Source organism: Zeus faber, assembly GCF_960531495.2.
Source record: "Zeus faber genome assembly, chromosome: 20".
Classification (NCBI taxonomy): domain Eukaryota; kingdom Metazoa; phylum Chordata; class Actinopteri; order Zeiformes; family Zeidae; genus Zeus; species Zeus faber.
The window spans coordinates 11,310,807-11,330,768 of NC_137207.1; the positions used below are offsets into that span (position 1 = coordinate 11,310,807).

At 47.4% G+C, this 19,962-nt stretch overlaps 1 protein-coding gene across 1 annotated transcript in view; it reads right to left on the reverse strand.

Annotated features, from left to right (window-relative positions):
* The window catches only part of myo15b (myosin XVB), a gene marked incomplete at both ends in the record, with an annotated part of 27,568 nt that extends 8,822 nt beyond the window's left edge, over window positions 1–18,746 (reverse strand). The window contains 39 exons of the mRNA XM_080020946.1: window positions 336–830; window positions 1,509–1,612; window positions 1,721–1,783; window positions 2,259–2,343; window positions 2,655–2,722; window positions 2,931–3,043; window positions 3,273–3,440; window positions 3,602–3,674; window positions 3,942–4,111; window positions 4,289–4,524; window positions 4,642–4,737; window positions 4,913–5,037; window positions 5,139–5,196; window positions 5,592–5,654; window positions 8,243–8,336; window positions 8,842–9,017; window positions 9,179–9,293; window positions 9,521–9,645; window positions 9,735–9,780; window positions 10,058–10,206; window positions 10,380–10,457; window positions 10,556–10,681; window positions 10,805–10,936; window positions 11,352–11,447; window positions 11,538–11,661; window positions 11,770–11,828; window positions 12,038–12,151; window positions 12,830–12,991; window positions 13,112–13,225; window positions 13,359–13,422; window positions 13,523–13,626; window positions 13,745–13,838; window positions 13,942–14,016; window positions 14,107–14,216; window positions 14,310–14,373; window positions 14,683–14,747; window positions 15,848–16,024; window positions 16,245–17,078; window positions 17,331–18,746. Of these exons, the coding sequence (XP_079877072.1) occupies window positions 336–830; window positions 1,509–1,612; window positions 1,721–1,783; window positions 2,259–2,343; window positions 2,655–2,722; window positions 2,931–3,043; window positions 3,273–3,440; window positions 3,602–3,674; window positions 3,942–4,111; window positions 4,289–4,524; window positions 4,642–4,737; window positions 4,913–5,037; window positions 5,139–5,196; window positions 5,592–5,654; window positions 8,243–8,336; window positions 8,842–9,017; window positions 9,179–9,293; window positions 9,521–9,645; window positions 9,735–9,780; window positions 10,058–10,206; window positions 10,380–10,457; window positions 10,556–10,681; window positions 10,805–10,936; window positions 11,352–11,447; window positions 11,538–11,661; window positions 11,770–11,828; window positions 12,038–12,151; window positions 12,830–12,991; window positions 13,112–13,225; window positions 13,359–13,422; window positions 13,523–13,626; window positions 13,745–13,838; window positions 13,942–14,016; window positions 14,107–14,216; window positions 14,310–14,373; window positions 14,683–14,747; window positions 15,848–16,024; window positions 16,245–17,078; window positions 17,331–18,746 (6,630 nt within the window). The remainder of the gene's footprint in view (window positions 1–335; window positions 831–1,508; window positions 1,613–1,720; window positions 1,784–2,258; window positions 2,344–2,654; window positions 2,723–2,930; window positions 3,044–3,272; window positions 3,441–3,601; window positions 3,675–3,941; window positions 4,112–4,288; window positions 4,525–4,641; window positions 4,738–4,912; window positions 5,038–5,138; window positions 5,197–5,591; window positions 5,655–8,242; window positions 8,337–8,841; window positions 9,018–9,178; window positions 9,294–9,520; window positions 9,646–9,734; window positions 9,781–10,057; window positions 10,207–10,379; window positions 10,458–10,555; window positions 10,682–10,804; window positions 10,937–11,351; window positions 11,448–11,537; window positions 11,662–11,769; window positions 11,829–12,037; window positions 12,152–12,829; window positions 12,992–13,111; window positions 13,226–13,358; window positions 13,423–13,522; window positions 13,627–13,744; window positions 13,839–13,941; window positions 14,017–14,106; window positions 14,217–14,309; window positions 14,374–14,682; window positions 14,748–15,847; window positions 16,025–16,244; window positions 17,079–17,330) is intronic.
* Window positions 18,747–19,962: the final 1,216 nt, after the last annotated feature.

Consider the following 19,962-nt stretch of genomic DNA (forward strand, 5'->3'; position numbering starts at 1 on the left):
ATTTTGAAAATAATGATGCTTTTGACTCCACTCACCAATATTCTGGAAGTATTCCTTCTTCTCTCTGAAGGACTCGAGCTGATCTGGATCAGGGTGGTCGACCGCCCGCTCTGGCTGTGGAGACAGCAACCCAATGACAGCGTTTATTTTTTATTTTAAGTTTATTTAGTCAGGAAGGTCTCATTGTGTGTACACACTTTATCCGCCTATCATAAATTGACTGCCAGAAACCACAAGAAAAGAAAAAGAAAACACCACACCCTCAAAACACTGACAGATCATGGGTTTGGTACACACACACACACACACACACACACACACACACACACAATCACCTCTGGCTCTGGGTTCCTTTGGCTGGAGCTGTGCTTGATTGTGTGCGCTTTGGGCCGTGCACGTGGGGGAGAAGGGGGCGGGGAGCGGGTCCGTTCCCGGTTCGGGGAGCGGGTCCGTTCTCTGTTCGGGGAGCGGGTCCGATCTCGTCTTGGGGAGCGGGTCCGTTCCCGGTTCGGGGAGCGGGTCCGTTCCCGGTTCTGGGAGCGGGTCCGTTCCCGGTTCGGGGAGCGGATCCATTCCCGGTTCGGGGAGCGGGTCCGTCCTCTTTCCGGGGAACGGGTCCGTTCCCGGTTCGGGGAGCGGGTCCATTTCCGGTTCGGGGAGCGGGTCCGTTCCCGGTTCAGGGAGCGGGTCCGTTCCCGGTTCAGGGAGCGGGTCCGTTCCCGGTCCTGTGAGCGTTCGTCTGACCGGCGTCTCTGCAGCTGCTGCTGGTTCTGCTGCTCCTGGGTCTGCTGCTTGGACAAGTTCATGGCCTGGAGAGTCATCTGCTGGGCCTGGGGGGAGGAAATGGAGGATGAAGGGGGGGGGTGGAAGAGAAAAAATAACATTTTATACGTCTATATTTTGGAGATTTTTATAAATTTAGGCTTCGGTGATTTGTATGTTTTCAGAGGTGGAGTTGATTTCACTCATCAGTTGGACCTCAAGGCTGACGCAAATGAGCAAATCCACCTCGTCTACTCAAAATCCCTGAGTGGAATTTTACTTTGTGAACCCGGATTTTCCACCTCTGCAAATTCTCAATTCAAGATAAGGCACTAATTGACGAAAAATGAAAAGATTTGGATTTTTTGCTTGTCGCCATCTAGTCTCACAGAAAGATGGTAATGTCAAGGACAAAAGCCCTACCGGGGCCTTTGTCATGAGAGCTTCTGGGACTTCTGATCTCCTATTCCAGGGAGGCCAGAGGCCAGGGCTAAAGTGGAGGTCCTTGCTAAAAAATACTAGCTCTAATGCTCTTTGGTATCGTGATGCGGCACAAAAACAACAATTCAAAGTGCCAAACATCTGATAAATGTGATCCAAATAATAACCAAGAGCTACACAAATGGCAAGACACAAACATATACGATCCATATACAGATTTATTTGGCCCATTGACGCCTTTTGCCATGATTTGGTTCACTTTTTCTTTTCTCCAAATATCAGACATTTTGTCTATTGGCAATCACCATGAGGAAGGCCTGTTGGTTTATCAGGGCTTGTTGGTTCGCTGCCATCTGCATTGGATCCACTGCGGGAGCAGCGGGCATGGCGACCTGCGGCATCATCATGGCTGCAAACGGAACCAATCGTAAAAAAAAATGCATATTTTTAAGATTAATATGACATATGAGTTAATCTGTTATATATGTGAACCACGATGTGAGGTAAATTCCGGTACCTGGCATAGTTGGCATCATCGGAGGGGCCCCATAGCCGGGCATGGCGGGGTTGACTGGCATTCCTTGGAGGGGATTATAATTATGAATACAAGCATTGTGGAAATGTTAAAACAACTACACAGTACCCCACAAATGATTTTACTTAACTTACCCATTGCATAGCCTGGCATCATCATAGGCATATCTGAGAAATTGACGAGAACATAATTTTTCCTAAATTTGTATTATTTTCCACACCTGAACATAGCCCATATTTGAGATATTTTATTCAGGAAAAAAATGATATCAACCAGTCAGAAATCAGTCCAAAACACAGAACCATTAATTGAAAGCACCAGAGGAGGTGGCATCAGTATTTTATTACCTCAATTCCCATAAACATCAGCAAAGGGGACATTTTGAAGGGAAAACAACATTTGAAGGATTTTTCTTGGTTCCAAGGGGATTATCAGAAGTAAGATGTTCAGAGACACAAGCGAGAGACATTTACATATAGAGACAGAATGGTAAAGGAGCAGGGTAATCTGGTGTTCTTACTGGCATTGTACATACTGGGCTGCATGGGCACGATCCCTCCAGCTCCTCTCATCCTGCGGTTTAACATGGCCACCCTTTCCATGTCCTGTACATACAAATTGTCAGTGCTACAACGAATGCAACAAACAATGGTACCGTTGTAGGATAGAAGGCCTGACAAAAAAATCCCAGTTATATAATAAGACACAACCACAGATTTAAATAAATCCGTCTAATAAACTCAAATCCCCTATTTGTGGCTAATGAAATTACACATAGAGTAACTGGCCATCGAAGCCATCCAACATCCAAAGAGTCGACACTAAAGTCAGATATTTTCATGTAATCAGCTCCGCACGTGCAACACCCACACACAAAATCACAAAAAAGGAAGAAGAATGATATGTAAACACTAACTGAAGGTCCTTGCTCCAGCACGGAGTCAAAGAGGTCATCGACGTAGGCGTCCATCTGGCGACCGCGGCCTGGAGGGGTCATTGCATGAGCGAGCACAGAATCAAAGAACGGGACACCACCTGAATCAAAGCGAGGCTGCTTTTGAAGAGTCAGTGTTTACTTAATCAGTTACTCGGTAGTAGAACTTTCACTTGGTACCGGATCGGGTGAAATGAAAACCCAGAGCTCTGACCAAGGGTCAAATCACAGCTTGGTTTATGCTGGGGATGTATTTACCCTGGGCCGGATGGCCTCTGCCCCAGGGGGCTTCGGGAAACACAGGAAGGTCGGGAGCCTGCATGGAGGGGGCCGGAGGGATGAAGCCGTCCAAGTCTGACGCTCCCCTCATCCTGGGGGAGGGTGATGGTGGTATTTTACGATGTTTATATAGATCCTAATATCTGTTTATGTATTCAAAATGGTAAATGTGCAAAATAATCCAATTGTGGCTGATGTTATGTTATGTTATGTTATGTTGTGTTATATTACGTTATGTTATGTTATGTTACAATGCCATTGATTTTGATTATACTGATATTGATAATATAGATGATGATGATGATGCTATTAGGTCTATACCTATCCGTGTTGTCACTCAACGGGTAGGAGGATGTTCCTGTCGGTGGTGCGGCTTCAGTCTCAGCGCCAGCCAGGAGGTCCATGACAAAGTCACAGCCAGCCAGGTCCGACCAGCCCTCGTCGTCCAGCACAGACACCGACCAGCCCTGTGGGGCCTCAGGTACCCCTCTACCCCCGGAAAAAAAGGGAATTGAGTGTGTATTTGTGGTGTATGTGTGTATTTGTGGATGTACAGCATATCAGGGGCGTCAGTTGAATAGTTGAATTGATAGCCTGTTCAGTGTATAACAATGGTTAAAGAAAATGTTGCACAGCAAGCTAAAGACTACCTGTACTGGAGGAGCCAAGAAGCCAGCTGCTCTCCAGTAGTCCAAGAATCCACCTCAGTGGTCAGCTTCTCATCTGAAGAAGACAAAATCACATTAATCAGACCACAAAAGAACAGGGGGACACAGGGCATTTTACAATTATGTACGATGGCAGAGGCCATGCCACACGACAACAAGCTCATTCAGTGTCTTGCTCAAGGACATTTGAGCACTTGATAACTTATTAACTTATTAACAGTAGCAGCTAGGAATCAAACCAGCAATCTTCCAATCACCAGACAACCCACACTACTTCCTGAGACAGCGCCCCATACTGCACTCATGGGCTCGTTGGCCTTACCGTTGAAGGTGTGTATGTCCAGTACCATCTTGCCTCTCCTCTGGTTGGCGGTCCACTCCAGTTGGGTGGGGGGGTAGAGGCGGGAGGTGGGGGCAGGCAGCTGGAGGGACGTCAGCAATTTGTGTTGGCACAGTGAGCGAAACTCCCCTGGACCATAGTCAGAGACGTACCTAGTCGGGAACGGGTGTGGACAAGGACAGATTTGCGGGGAAAAAAAATATTTGACAAGAAAAAAAGACATAACAAAGGTAGAGAAACGCACAACAAAGACATGACGCTTCGACCCAGACATCCTGCTCTGTCTCGGCCGAAGTATCGTGACTTTGTCCATGCCTGTAAACACTTACTTGAGCAGGGGCTTGCCCAGCGCTGGGGAGGGCGTGAAGGTGCTGAGGCAGCAGGCCAGCAGCAGCCAGCCCCTCAGGCCGCCCTCGTCCTCCCTGCAGCCCCAGGTGTGGTACACCAGCTGGGCCAGGATCTCGTCCCTCAGGGCCGGCTGGCTCTGGCCCTTCTCCAGGATGTAGTTCCCCAGCATCTGCTCCTGCCAGCCCACCAGGTCCGACTCACCTGCAAAGCGCAGAAGCTGAGGAGGAAGGGATGAGCATTAACTTTTCATATGACCTTTGATTTCTTATTTTGGACAGCAAAAATTGGAAAAGAGAGGTTTGGCAGTTTGTCGCGGCAGCTGTGGTCCACTGACCAGTTTGTAGATTTCAAGGGCTGTGCGTGCGTCCTCTGGCTCCAAACTGGTCAAAGGTCTCTGCAGAGAGTATCCCTGCGGCTGGCACCATGTGTCCTGAGGAGGAAAGACAGGGTACAGGGTAAATAATCAAATAATCCAGACATTCGGGTGTGCAGGGCTTTTAAACTCAAGTGAGTTGTTGGATTGGTTGGACAAAAATCCCTTCATGTGGGCCAGATTACGCTTTTAAACCGAGGTCTGTAAACACCTCAAACCCCAGAAGACTCACCTGCAGTGTAGACCTCGCATAGCGAGTAAACGGGTAGCTGTCTATGTCCAGAGGCAGCGAGAGTTTATCCTCCGACTTGACCTGCGGGGGCGCCACCTCCGTCACCCCTGAGCTGTGCTGCCGCCCTGGTGGGAAGTGAGAGAACAACAATCACAAACTGCAAACATCGGCATATCTCATATTTCATGTGTCAGTACTGAGTACACGGGTTGAGTGCTTGTCTCACCCGCTCCGCTGCGTAGTCTGGCCGACAACTCAGCCGGGATCTCCAACATCCCCACGTCCTAACACAGGCAACACATGAACAGTTATTACAGTCTTCTGATCGCGACGATTTGAGCTGACCACGACCATTTAATAAAATCGGTTCGATTCCGCAATCATACGCTTTCATTCAAATTCAAGGGGAATTTCAAACCAATGTTAGAATTTGTTGTTTCTATCAGCGAGGTTGAAGCAAATGAACCATCTACCCAAATGTTAATATTCAATGCTTATAAATGGCTCCTCTTCATAAGGTCGACCTATATTATTACATTGTTATAGGATTAAACCATGATTCTGTTTTAATTGTGTATATTTTTGTCTGTGCAAGAATATAAATATGATGTTGAATGGACATTCAGGGAAGATTCAGATGACACAGGATCAATATCAGATTGCTCAGAGAAACCCTCACCATTCCCGGAGAGATCGATTTAGTCTTGGCAGCCGACTTGTCGCTGTTCCTCTCGTTGTGCTCCTGAAAATCCAACACAAACATAAACGCACAGTGCCGGTCACGTCATCCAAGCACAGCAAAGGGACAGGATTAGCTGGCAGCTTTTTCGGCTCAGCAGCTCGGTACGTTCGCCATCGGAACCGCCGAAATGGAGGAAGGAGGCTCAGTCACAGTGTTTGTCCCGTCCCAGCGCCGGGATCCCCTCTGAGCCCTGGGAACCTGGGCTGATCCAGGTACTGTACGTCAAAGCCAGCGCCGAGCACTCCTACCTTTCCGACGCAGGCAATGTGTTCCATCTGATCTATTCTTAGCTGTGTGTCCAGTTATATACACCTGCCTCACCCACACTATCCAGACCCCGCCTCGCCTTCTCGGACAAATGATTACGACAATCTAGCGAGATTATCAGAAATAAACGTCCCCCCCCTCTCTCAACCCGCTGCACCTGCTCTCAAATATATTCAAAACCTGACTCTGAACTATTTGTGTTCCCGTCTCTTTGCTTTAACTCTTTTGGTCAATCCAAGGAAATCCAGGCTGGCTGGAGTCACTTGTGAATAAAATGTGTCTGAAATACAGTTGCAGGGAACACAATTGTGTCTCTTTTGGGATGGCCTCCCTTAGTTAAATGCAGCTCCTGACATCATAGATACCAATGAACCTTATAGCTTATTCAAGGGTTTGACACACAGTTTGCCTGACCCATCACGTAAGTACAAGCGTCTAAACCAAACAAGAGAGGTTATGTGACGAATCGGAATGGAGAATATACACACCCTGCTTCTCAGAGCTAAAGGTTCACCAAACACCTTAAATCCCATTTTAATTATCGAGTGACTTGTTTTTATTAGTGAACAGCTGATACAGAAGATGTGTGTGTGTGTGTGTGTGCGCGAGAGAGAGCGAGAGAGAGCGAGAGAGAGAGAGAGAGAGAGAGAGAGAGAGAGAGAGAGAGAGAGCGAGAGATATGCACCTGTCCATAGTCCATAACCCATAAAACAATAAAACCACCGATTGCAGTGTCATTGATACAAGGGGTATAACACAAAAAAACACCAAAACACAAGATTACACAGATTTAAACAAAGAAATATGACGAAATATGATATAAGGTAGATCTAGAAAACAGCACGGGAACGCAGGGCGGATCGCCACATCCACAATGTTGTTGGGAAACCCAACACTTAATGACGGCTTCGTTCCTTTTTGCCAACCTTCCGATTTCTACCACAGGAGCTCATCCGATTCCTGCTGGAAAACACAGACGTGGCGTGTGAACGGAGATCGAGGAAAAAGAGAGGGAAGAAGGAAGAAGCTCACCCGATCCCGTGCTCCTCCCGAGTGGGTGTCAAGTCAGCGAGGAGGAAGAAAAGATGGACGGCCGCCTCTGATTTCAAGAACGAGAGGTTGAAGTCCGAGAGAATGTCAGAGTCTTGGCTTTAGGTGTGTTTGCGTGTGTGCGTGTGTGTGTGTGTGTGTGTGTGTGTGTGTGTGTGTGCGCGTGTGCGTGTGTGAGTGCACACGTGTAAATACACTTAAGCAAGTATAATAAGGGAGAAGTAAGAAGAATAATTCACAGGGAGGAATGAGATTGAGCGATATCACCAACAGGACGTTGTTCCGTACCAGGTTGAAATATTCAAGAGAGCGATCAATCCGTGACTTTCAACATCATTTCCGATTCTATTAACGTCTAAGGACTAAATTAATAGGCCTGTGAGGTTAGGAATGTGGACAGGTATCTGGGATCCCAGGAGTTTTATCGCATATTCAAAAAGGGGAATTCCATCGCCAACCGTTGAACTTGTCGGCTCAAATCACCCAATACTGGAGACACCCAGAGGACGGAGGAGGGCACGAAGGTGTTGCGTCCCTGTCGTTGACCACGGAGGCGTGAAACTTAACGTAAGTGTGGTGTCAAAACACCCTTTACACGGGTCACCAATAACAAGTCCAAAGGTTACAAGAGCTCCGGGGGGCGGTCGGGACAATAAGCGGGAGAGGCGAGGAGGAATAAAATGAGAGAAGGAAACGCTTCGACGGCAGGACAACGTCGACACCTGGGAGTGACCTGGCTGTTGCCCAAGGGGCGACGTCAGACTGAGGAGGGTCTAGTGTTGCGCTCGGCAAACAACTGGTTGCCAAGAAACCGAGTCAGCGGCTGCGCTCTGAGGGTTTTTGGTTTTTTTTGGATCGCGAGCGTCTTTCTCTCTCCCTCGTGGAGAATCTGAAAACACACGTTAGTTGTTTATGTAGAGGAACCTTGTGCGTCTCAACGCAATTGCAATCTACGTATAAAAATACAGTCATACTTGCATCACTTGCATATTTTTTCTGTACACTATTCTATTTTATTGTATAATTTTTTTCTATTTCCTGATGTTATTAGATAATTCTTACATTGCCTTATATATATATATATATTTTATTTTTTTTCTTGTTATTCTTATATAAATCATGTATCTCAGATATCTCAATATGTATACCCAGTTTCACCACATAAACCATAAAGTGCCTCCTTAATGGATATGTACAAGTATTTGGGATAAGATGTTGTTGTTGTCGTTTGCTTGTGTTTTTGTTTCCCTGCATGTGCTTCCGTCACCTACCTTCCTCCAGCGCCGCCTCTTGATGGTGTCCCTGGTGATCATCATCGTCGCCCAAAACTGAGTGAAGCAATGCTTCAGCCGCTTGTAGTACTTCCTGGAGGAGACAGGGGGGAGTGGGGGGCGTCAGTCACGCCGCCGCTCGCCTGTCCTCCTCTCAGCCTCCAGGTGGTCCGTCATAGAACTTGCGACCATTTCTCTTGAATCCCGCCGCCTCGCCTTTTATTTCCTTTTATATCTCATTCACACCTTTCTCTTCCCCTTTTCACTCACTTTGCTGGCCAGTTCCTAACAGACCTGAGGCACATGTGACCGGTCGGTTTCTGAAGGGACACTTTGAAGCCTCGGGTTTGGGTTCGTGCTTGCCGCCGAGCTTCATCGATTCCGGCGGCGTGGCGGAGTTTTGGTGAAACCACCAGATAGTCGGAGGGAGGAAGAGACACCCCCCACCTTGCTCGAAGGTGAACAAGAACCCTATCAATCAAGGCACCCACACCTTCAATTATACGTATCTTTGTCTTCTTTGTCTACCTAACAACCTGGAGAACAATCCTACTAAACTAACAATCCTCACTGTTCCATACTATCCCGGTCCCACCTACCTGGCCTGGTGTCCCCGGATGTGGCTCTGGATGATGATGGCCTTCTGCCTGAAGAAGCGGAAGTTCCTCCTGCAGATGAAGCCCCGGATGTTCCTCTGGATGGTGACCGCGGCCCACGTCTGGGTGCTGACCCACTTGTCCTCCACCCGTTGGTACAGCGGCTCCTTCAAAAACACCTGCATCCGCCAGAGCATGGGCATGGGTTGGACACACACACACACACGCACACACACACACACACACACACACACACACACACACACACAAATTCCTTTAATAACAATATGATACCATTGATCAATAGTAATTGTTGATGCCCATTCCCGTGTTTGTGTACCTTGGTGAGCCCCAGCTGGTACTGTCCTTCCTCCGCCCCCAGCATCTCGAGCAGAGCCACCGACTGCTCCCTGTCTGGGGTTTCGGGGCACCGCTGGGGCAACAGCACCCCATACCTGAAAAGCCCGAGAAGTGTGCGTTTGTGTGTGGTGGGGGGGTGTGTAAAGCACACTATTTGGACACACACATCCCACACAAACTGTGAGATGAGCGATGCAAAGCTTCCGTGCCGAAGACAAGGGTAAAGAAGGGAATGTAGAGAACGAGAGGCTGAGGAAAGACCGAAGAACGAAGGAAGAACGTCAGTTTCCTCTCCTTAGTAATGTGCTTTTTGGCTCATCACCTCTCCATGAAGTAAGAGTACGGGATGCGGATGGGGAAGCCCTCTTTCCGAATGTGGATGGTCTCCAGCAACCCAGCATGCCTCAGCTGGGTTGACACGTAGTCCACGTCAAAGATCCCAGGAAGCTGACAATACACAACAGATGATTTAATCCACCTCGATTATGGCCTTTCGCAAAACTTTTATATATATTTTTTTCTCGGGCCTACTCTACCTTGACAAAGTTTGGCTTGAGACAACGGACGAATGTGGTTTTACATCTGAGGGCACAGAGTATACAACAGATATGGTTTAGGTCGATCACTCTTTCAAGGTCCCACGCCATTTAATTCAAATGCTCTCGAATTATTTTTCATTTTTGTTTCTTGTGCGTCTCGTGGGTTGGAAAGAATGTGAAAACCTTCGAGAAAAGAAAGATTTGGTGCATGGGTGGAGCGGCTGGTCCGATGGCATACGCGTATGAAGCGCACTTTTGAACACATTTTGCGGAACGGCACAAGTTAGTGGAGACATTGCTTGCAGGACTGCGTACGGTACCTCTCCAGGCGTGTGGTGAGCTCGCTCAGGGACTGCAGGAACTGAGAGGCGACTGTGGACGGCTGCTGGCGGAGGCCTTTCCCTCTACATCCCAGCTCTTTCTGCTGGATGTAGCTGTCCTGAACCTTCTGGAACAGCTCGGACACCATCTGGCAACAGGCCACCAGGGGACTCAATTATTAATACATTCATTATTGACCTGCCTACTATGTGTGAGTGTGTGTGCGTGTGTGCGTGTGTGTGTGTGTGTGTGTGTGTGTGTGTGTGTGTGTGTGTGTGTGTGTGTGTGTGTGTGTGAGAGAGAGAGATATTTTGGGGTCACCTTGAGCCTGCTCCTGGCAAACAACTCCACCACCTCTGTACGGAACTGGTCATGGTTCTTGTTCAGGAAATTATGGACCTGCGGAGAAGGAGTAGAAGTGGGAGGACATTTATTTATTTCTTTTTTAAATCAAGAATACATTCACAGCGGTCTTCATGACTGAAAATTTTCCAGACCTGGTAGGTGACGGCTCCAGCGTAGTGATAGATAGTGAAGACTGGCAGAGGGATCTTGGGCTTGGCGTAGTAGGGGCTGTTCCCATGGTGATAGTGGCACTTTTGGAGGAAGGTGTGGTCTGTGGCCTGGGGAAAAATGCAGAGAGGCCTCTTCATGGAATTGTGTCTTTGTGTTTGTGATCGTGCTTGTGAATGCTTGCGTTTCGTGTGTGTGTGTGTGTGTGTGTGTGTGTGTGTTTGTGTGTGTACCTGAGGGAGGCAGGTCTGGTCGTCCAGTATCCGGAGGATGCCGTGTGGCTTGGAGGAGATGAGTTCCAGGCAGGAATGAAAGTTTTTGAGCTGCATGGGGTACCACTGGATCTGCTCTGTGTTGTATTCCTCCTAGAGGACGGTCACACACACACACACACACACACACACACACACACACACACACACACACACACACACACACACACTGTAACGGTAAATAACACATAATGTAACAAAGGCTCAGTTTGTGTGGGATTAAAACAGTCTCATACTGTAAGCGTTCACAAACAGATATCCAGTTATGGAACTCGTGCAACACAATGCACAAATAAATGCAGAGTGATTTGTATCTGTAAATCTGTATGTGCCTCTAAATTACAACTCATATATCATCATTTGTATATCAACCTCGGATTGGATTTGGACTTGGATTCTCTGTCACACAAAATCCACAAGCGCAGGGAAGACCAAGAGCTTCCCAGTAGATGGCGGTCATACAACATTTAAACATTGAATTGAATCCTATAAATCAGGCTCAACTGACCTGCTCCTGAGAGACCACGGCCTTGTTGACAAAATGCTGCAGCTGCTCATTGGCAAAGTTGATGCACAGCTGCTCGAAGCTGTTCACCCCGAGGTCCTAGGAACCACCGCGGAAATAACACTGAGTAGCCATCTTGAATGCTCTGATTTCCATGCTTACTCTGTCCAAGCCAGCTACAGTACCCACCTCAAATCCATAGATGTCAACTACGCCCACTGTGCTGTCCATCTCAGTGGGGCTCAGCCAGTCGTTGATCTGCTCCAGTAGCCAATCGAACAGCACGGAGTAGAGGGCCTTGGCAATGGCATCTCTACGAGGGAAAATGAAGGAGTTTTTACGTAGTGTCACAAACAGTTGACACAGGTGTTCATGGGACACGTCCACGAGTATGTGCAAATGTTGAGGACAACACCTATACCTGGATTCTATGGCACTTTCTACCGACAGGGGGCAGTAGATCCTGTCATAGGTCGTCTCCTGAGACACATAGGTGATGGCACATGGTCAGCAGGCCTCTTGATGTCGCCTGCTTTCTAAACCGCGCTGGCAAAAGCTTGCCCGTATGTATTAGCTTCTGACAACATTGAAGCATTGGAGGGGCGGGGTTTTTTTGAGGCGGCGCTATACATTGTCTGAATAATCCTTCACACATTCAGTGATAACAAAGGTATAAGGGATGAACTGACTGTGACTCTGTGTGTGATGACCGTCTGGAGAGCTTCTGAGGAGATCTGCAGCAGGGATCCCACTCTCCTGGCCTCGGCCTCGCTAAAGATGCGGGCCACCTCGAAGGATTCACTCTGAGAAGGCAAATCGGACGTTCTCGTCTGACTGAAACCGTAACATGCCAAAACACATGTACATCCTCCTATGCTGGAATATGTACACACTTGCTCAATTGCATTCATCTGTACACATCCGATGAACATCAATCAAACACTTGCATCTGTTCTTTTTGCTGTTGTTGTTATTATTGTTGTTGCCGCTGGTGTTGATGTTGCTGCTGCTGCTGTTGTTGTTGTTGTTGTGGTTGTTGTTGTTGTGCTGTGGCTGCTACTGCTGTTGTTGTTGTTGTTTTCTGTTGCTGCTGCTGTTGCTGCTGTTGCTACTGCGGTTGTAGTTGCTTTTGTTGCTGTTTTTGTTTGGTTTTTGTTGTTGTTGCTGCTGCTTTTGTTGTTGCTGTTGTTTCAGGGGCTTTTTTTTTTAATGACCAGCTGACAATTATGTTCTTTCTTTGACTGTATGTCTTTGTAAAGCGCATTGTGTCACCCTGGTATGAAATGCGATTTATATATAAAGTGTGACTTGACTAGCGCGAGCACACACACACACACACACACACACACACACACACACAAATCTAGAGGCATGCACATACAACAGGAGTATGAGTCAGCCTCTATGCATCCTTCTCGCTGGCATAAAAAGCCATCAACGCAACTTAAATGTTTTACATACAGTTGACAGCGTGCACAGACCTCGTACGAGCTGAAGCAGATGTTGCCAAGCTGCAGGATGGAGGACAGGACAGCCCAGATTGTGGAGATTTGGTCGCCGTGGAGACCAATGGTCTCAAAGCAATGGACCAACAGCTGAAAGTCCTGCTTGTCCTGCTTCGCCTTCAACTCACAAGCGCCACCCTAAAGAAGGGGAAATGAGAGAACCAGAAGGGGAAATCAGGGAAAACAAAACCTTCTTCAATCTAAATGAAGTTGGGGAAAGTCATTGAAAAGTCGTCGATACACTGTGTTGTGCTGTACTTGGTTGAGGTAGTAGTAGGTCTCTGCTCCCTGCAGATAGAGCTCCTGTTTGTCCCAGTCGTTCATACCAGCCAAAAGCTCATAGAAGACATGGTAGTTCCTCTCCTCGCTGGCCTAGAGGGACAAAAGAGGCCAGGACTTGGACTTTCCTACAATATGTAGGTGCAGTGTGTCATGTTACATGTAGATAATAATCAGCTATCCAACAATCGTTCATTGCAGATCTTATTGTGTCCACGCTTCTCACCTGAAAGACGATCCTGGATTTCTCAAGGAGATATTTGGACAATGAGGTCCCCACAACGACCCCGCTGTTGATCAATGACATGAACAGGAGGCGCTCAGTGAACACATGGCAAGAGGCAAGACAAAATGGAATTGCTTCGAAGAGTGCAGGGTAAGTGGACTCACTGGAGTATGTGGATATGGAGGTACTTGCCGAAGCGGCTGGAGTTGTTGTTGAGGATGGTCCTGGCATTACCGAAACTCTCTAGGATGGGAAGGACCTCCATGGGCTGAGTCAGCGGGAGCAAAGGGAGAAAAGAGATCAACCAGCGAGGATAGAGAGGATAAATAATTCTGAGAGAAGACCCGCAGTGGACTCTAAATTGCTGTCTAAATTGCTCAATGTACCTGTCGGAGGTTGTCGTTTCTCCCCTGGTACATGGAACTGAGGTAGTGGACTATCAATTTGGTGGCTTCAGTTTTGCCTGAACCGCTCTGGCCGCTGCAGAGATAAAACATACATTATACATTACAATACATTATTACATTACACACCTTCTATCTCACGCAGGCATGATGATTCAGTTCGTAGACTGAAGGGATACCTTATCACGATGCACTGCTCCTGCGGGGAGTTCTGCGACCTGCTGAAGGCAGCATCCGCTAAGGCGTACACGTGGCTGCAGCAGAGAACAGCACAAAGTCATCCAGGAAGGAAGAACCAGGGAATTTAGGAAGCGCAACCTCAATACGATGCACTCTATACTTACGGGGGGTTGCGCTGCTGCTCTTTGCCCTGGTAGTGCTCTCTCAGCTCTTCGGTGTAGATACTGAGAGGCTTGAAGGGATTCACAGACAGCAGCATGTTTCCTATGTATGTCTGAGGAAGGCAGTATGAGGGGAAAATGTTAAATTACCATCCGGTAAATCTTAAAAAAAACAAAAACATCCAAAGGCAGGTGAAGTAACGTACATATATGCAATCGCGATGAAACCTCTTCTTCAGGTTCAGCAGCACAGAGCTCTCACACACCTCGCTGTGGACATAGCCTCAGAGTCACAACCATACAGTACATACACTTTAGACTGAACATTTGCACATTCCTGCACAATTGACAGCTTTATAAAAATAAAAAATAAAAGTCTTATTTGACATATTCTTATATAATTCACGAATATTTTACTCATTGTTTTACAATTATGTTTCATGTATGCACCGAACACCAAGACAAATACCTTGTGTGTAAACGTACTTACTTACTATTCTGATTCTGATAATGACAGTAATTGGTGTTTACACGCACGTGGATGTGCTTATAGGGTGTGTTTGTGTGTTTGAAACTCACTCAAGCTGGGAGAGATCTTCTACCTCATCCACCTCAACAGCAGTTTCGCTGCCCGGCATCATCACCTAAGAGACAAAAAGCATGTTTCAAAAAATAAATAGCATTCAAGCAAGACCATCAGGATGTGGAGCATGAGTTGAGCCCCCAGACCCCACCTTAACTTATCCCCTTACCCTTGCCTCATCGAACAATAGATTTGCTTTCTGATTGGCTTTCTGAAACAATGACAAATACAACTGCCTATATGTGTAAAGTTGTGTTTTGATTTTCCTGTTTTTCTTATGGCCTGAGCTTGGATTTTATCTGTGACGGTTTAAGGTCCACTCGTAACTTCCTCAACATTACAAGTAACCAATCCACCGGCAGAGGTGGAACAGTGTGATAGCTGATATAGTCAAATCTCATAGCCGCTTGATAAAGCTCGTTGTGGGCTTCATTGTACTGGCAGAGACTGGTAAATAAATAAACAAGGAGCAGGCTTTTATGTCCCGTCGCCCTGCATGAACACAGAATGCAAGTGATGAAGTGGAACGGATGTGCCAAGACGACACACAACACACAAGGCCAATATATTAATTGGCCCTCGGTACGGTGGATGCATCTGCTTGGGGATAAAACTGTGAACGAGAGATTGTGAATCGAACCACTACATAAATATCATAATCTATCGGCAAAATACAGTATGAGGACATATACATTATAGGTGTATACAAAGAATACTGAAGGACAAAAGTCTGGGGGAGTCCATGCAATATAAGATGCTGAGTTCCACTGGGACATTCTTGCTTTCAATGTCATACATGCTTTGGAAGGATGCTCTTAAATACATGGCGGAATGAATAGGGCCCTTATGTAACAAAACAGAAATGCCCGATTACAAAAAAGGCATGTGCATTAATCACTGTAGCTATTATTACAGTACGGCTGCTAGATTGATCCTTAGATTTTGGAATCACTGCACTACTACTCCAGAAACAGAGGACAAAGTTAATGATTCCAAGTGGCATCTTATGGACAGGTGCAAGAATTGAACATTTCAAAAGAGTGGTCACGCTTTATTAGTCATTCTGGGGCTAGATGTTGTGTTTGGCAAAATGTATATGAGCAGCTTGTGAGTGCAGCAACAACAAACTGCCAATGTCTTATGATACGTCACCATCTGTACCGTCGCTCTGTTGAGTCGACTCTCCAACATGTCTTGGGTGGGGTCCTCTGACTCCCAGTGGCCCCTGCCATTGTGGGCTGGGACAGTCCTGGCTTGGCCATTGTCATCGTACACTGTCCACTTGGTGAGCTTCTCCACAGTCTGGTGGGGCAGCAGGTTCTCGGCACGCAGCCAGTCCTGATACCAATATAGTAATAATAATAATGAAGGAATACAAACAATGTAGGAAACTCACTTAAGTGAGCACTCAATATACAGTCCAGGAAGGTTAAAACACCTATGGGACAGAAGACATGCTGCAGTGTTTACAATATCATAAAGACAAGATTAAAACAGACGTATTGACTTATAATTAGCTTCTTTTTTTTTTAAATTGAAATGGCATAAATACATTTACCTGAGGATCTCCGCTCATCCGTGCGTTTCCTGCCCAGTGTACCTCCGGCGGGCTTGGAGTATACAATGCTCCTTCACCCATCAACTGGGCCACTTCCCTGTCAGTCTCTTCTTCGTAGGAGGACCCCACTCCTGACACTGTATTTCCTGCCCCTTCATCCTGAATAGAGTCGGCGCTGGCCCTGTGTATCCCAGCAGCTGCCTCCCTCTCTTGCTTGGCTGTTGCTCCCCCCAAGAGGGACATTTTGCCCAGCTTGATCTGGCCAGAGCCCAATCTCCCTTTTGCAGCTTGGAGAATACCAAGACCATCCTGATTTTCCAGGGTGCTGTTTCTTATCCTGCCCTCATTGTCGGCCGATGCCTCCAGTGCTGCTGCTGTGCCAACACCTGAGCCAGTGCTCCCTTCTCCCACCTCTAGACTTGCTGTTAATCCACCTGGCAATGGATTTTTTATTGACCTGAGAAGGCTGAGGTCTGGTCTGACTGGTAATACCAGCCGAGCACCTGGTTTAGGGGGTTTAGGCTCTGACAGCACAGAGCCCCCGGATGGTATAGTGCTGTTTGCAGGGGTAGAGGCTTTAGCTGCCCTTACCAGGCCTGGTTTATTCATCCTGGGGAGCACTACAGCGTACTTTGCTTCTACCTCTTTATCGCCAGATGGTGCTGGCTCTTCCCCTCCCTCCCCTGCCCCTACTTGGGGGCTGGCTTTTTCCCTTGCTCTTTTCTCTTCCTTGGAACTCTTGCTTTTCTTACTTGCTAGGCTTGTTCTACTGGCAACTCTCATTGCCATCCTGTGTTTCAGGAAAGTGCCCTTGGACTTTTTGACTCCATCTTTCTGTTTAAGAGCATGAAGGGAGAGCCAGCGGGAAATGCCAATGGCCCTCGACCAAGCGGACACTTTCTTTCTCAGGTTGAATCCCCGCGGTATTTTCTTCTGAATCCAACCCGACACTCGGCGGAGAGTTGTCACTCCTCTTCTTCGTGCAAGCAAATGTTGCTTGGGCTTGGTAGATTCACTTGCTGATGTTCCCTCACTTTGCTTTGCCAACAGTTTGTTGGTTCTGTTTTGAACCGATGCAATCGTTACCTTTCCCAAGAGTGCACTCTTGGGCTGATCTCTGGCATCCACCTTGGTCCCCCTTTGCTCCTCTTTCACCAGTTCAGGCTTGAGGCTGGCCTTGATGCCTTTGCTTTTGGCTTTAAGAATCATCAGCCGGTTTTGGCCTTTGGTGGCCCTGGACAATGTTGGACCGGCCTCCTCATCTTCCTCCTCTGGATCTGTATCCGGGGGAGTATTTGCCTCCTTGATGTTCTTCGTTTTGTTAGCCAGGTAAAGGAGCCGGGCTTTGCTTTTAGCTGCGTCAGCCTTATTGAGGGAAACTCCTCTCAGTGGTTGAACCTCCTCCTGTGCTGGGGCGGCCCTCTCCTCTTTCTTGGGCTTCTTTTTGTTCTTTTTGTCCTCCTTGGCTTTTTGTTTGGCTTCCTTTTCGACTTTCTGCTTCTCTGCCTTAAGCCTCTGCTTTTCTGCCTTTTCAGCCTGCTTTTCTGCCTTTGTTTTCTTAAACATCTTGCCTCTCTGTCCTTGTGATGTACCGGAGGGCCGCTGCAGGCGTCCACGATGGCGGGAGGCTTTAACAGTTGTATTTCTTTCCGGTGTGCTCGCGTCACTTATCTCCTCACCACCATCGCTGGTGACTGCCTCGGACTCCTCATCTTCTTCTGTGTCAAGCTTTTCCTCTTCACTGGCAGCACCGGGTTCTTCCTCTGGCTCACTTCTGGTTCCCACTCCCTCTGAAAGCTCTTTGTCGGACTCCTCTTCCACCGCCAGTGCCTCTGTCTCTCCCTCTGAGTCCTTGTGTGAATCCGACACCTCACCCTCATCGCTGCTCTCATCGCTCCCCTGCGTCTCAACCAGGTCTTCCTTACACCCCAGCACCTCATCATCATCACCACCACTTTGGCTGTCTTCAGGTTCGCTCTCTGAGCTCCCTCTGTCACTCTCATAGTCTTCATCCTCCTCGGTCTCGGTCAAACTGACACTTCTGTCACTACTCTGGGAGGAGGGCTTTTTGATTCTACCAGTTCTTGTCCTCACTGTCTGGAGAGCTTCTTTGGATTTCACTTCCTTTATTATGCCCCCTTGGGTTGGGATGCCACCACCACTTTGAGTTTTGACTTTACCATTTACAGTCTTCCCCTTAATGTCTTTGTTGAGTCTCTTTTGTGTTTCTGTTGTTGGTTTCATGTCCTGTGGTGTGCCTCTCCTTTTCATTTCTTCAGCTTTTTTAGCCCTACCTTTGCCATTGAGTTCCTGTTTTTTGCCCTTAACCAGGTTGGGGGAATTGCCATTGCTTTTGTGTTTACCATTGCAGACTCTGGAGGAAGGCTGTAATGCTTTAGCTCCAGAACCTTTTCCATTTTGCTGTAGCCGAATCTCTTTTTTTGCCTCCTCGTTCTTCCGCTGTCTGCCCCCTGTTCTGCCTTTTGACTTAACAGGCGACATGCTCCTTTGCTTTTCAAGTTTTAAAAAGAACCAGAAAATCCTGTTACCTATGGGGAAAAAAAGCCATTTTTAGGAGGCGGTTTCATATCTCAAGACAGAAATCCTCAAATGAATATACATAACATACTGTATAAGAAAGCTCCGCCAAATAAAAATAAAATAACTAGTGCAGTATACGTACATGACATATACAGTATATCAGGCCCAGTGAATGCAGGTCTTCAATTTGCTCCATCAGCATAAATAGTCTTATAAGTTCCACACATTTAAACGCCGATTCTATTCTCAGTCTTAAGACACCCAGGTCAATTTGGTTACTACTGGCCTCATTTTCCAATTCAATACCTAATTAATTATAGTGACCACTACACTATATGGCCTGAGGTGTCTCCAATCAAGCCAAAGTGAACAGGTAAGGGGGCAGTAGCTCAGGAGGCAGAGCGGGTCGTCTATTGATCGGGAGGTTGCAGGTTCGACCCCTGGCTCCTCCTGGTACCGTAGAAATATATAAATGCAGTCCATTTACCATAGCAACATGCTGAAATATAAGGTGGTTCAGAAGCCACATCACTAATAGAAGCAGTGATGAACGTGCGTGTTTGCCATTCTGCATGAAAACAACTCCTTTCCCTTTGTAATGTCAAACAACAGCATTATCTGTAGGTCGGATCTGAATGGGAGTGAAAGGTTATCTTTAGGTCCATCTAAACGCAGCTATACAGTTCATGCCCCGGGGGGTGAAGCTGTGAGAGCTCATGTCAGTGAAATATAGCTTACCTGGCTTCTCAGGTGAAACATAGGCATGGCTGGGGGTCTGTAAGCTGCTCCTGCTTGTCCTCAGGAGCCAGTGTCACTGACACATGCTTTGCATGAGGACTGGGAGGTGGGGGGCACCCTTTTCCCACCCACTAAAATTATACAGGCAGATGCACAAACACATACAATGCCCCCTGAAATGCATGATTCATACACGCCGCGTGCACGGACACACACAACCGACAAAAGGTGCCTACACATACGCACACGCACGCAAACACAAAGTGCTTTTTGAATTATTAAACCATTTGGCGGGTCACAGGGCTCTTCAGCTTTTCAGAGGTGCAGCTGGTAAATGCCTGGTGGGAAAGGTGAGAGGCAGTGTGCGGAGGGAGTGACAATAGGTGCTGAAAAGAGGGGGAGACGGACCGGATCCAAGGGAGAGTCCAGGGCCTGAAGA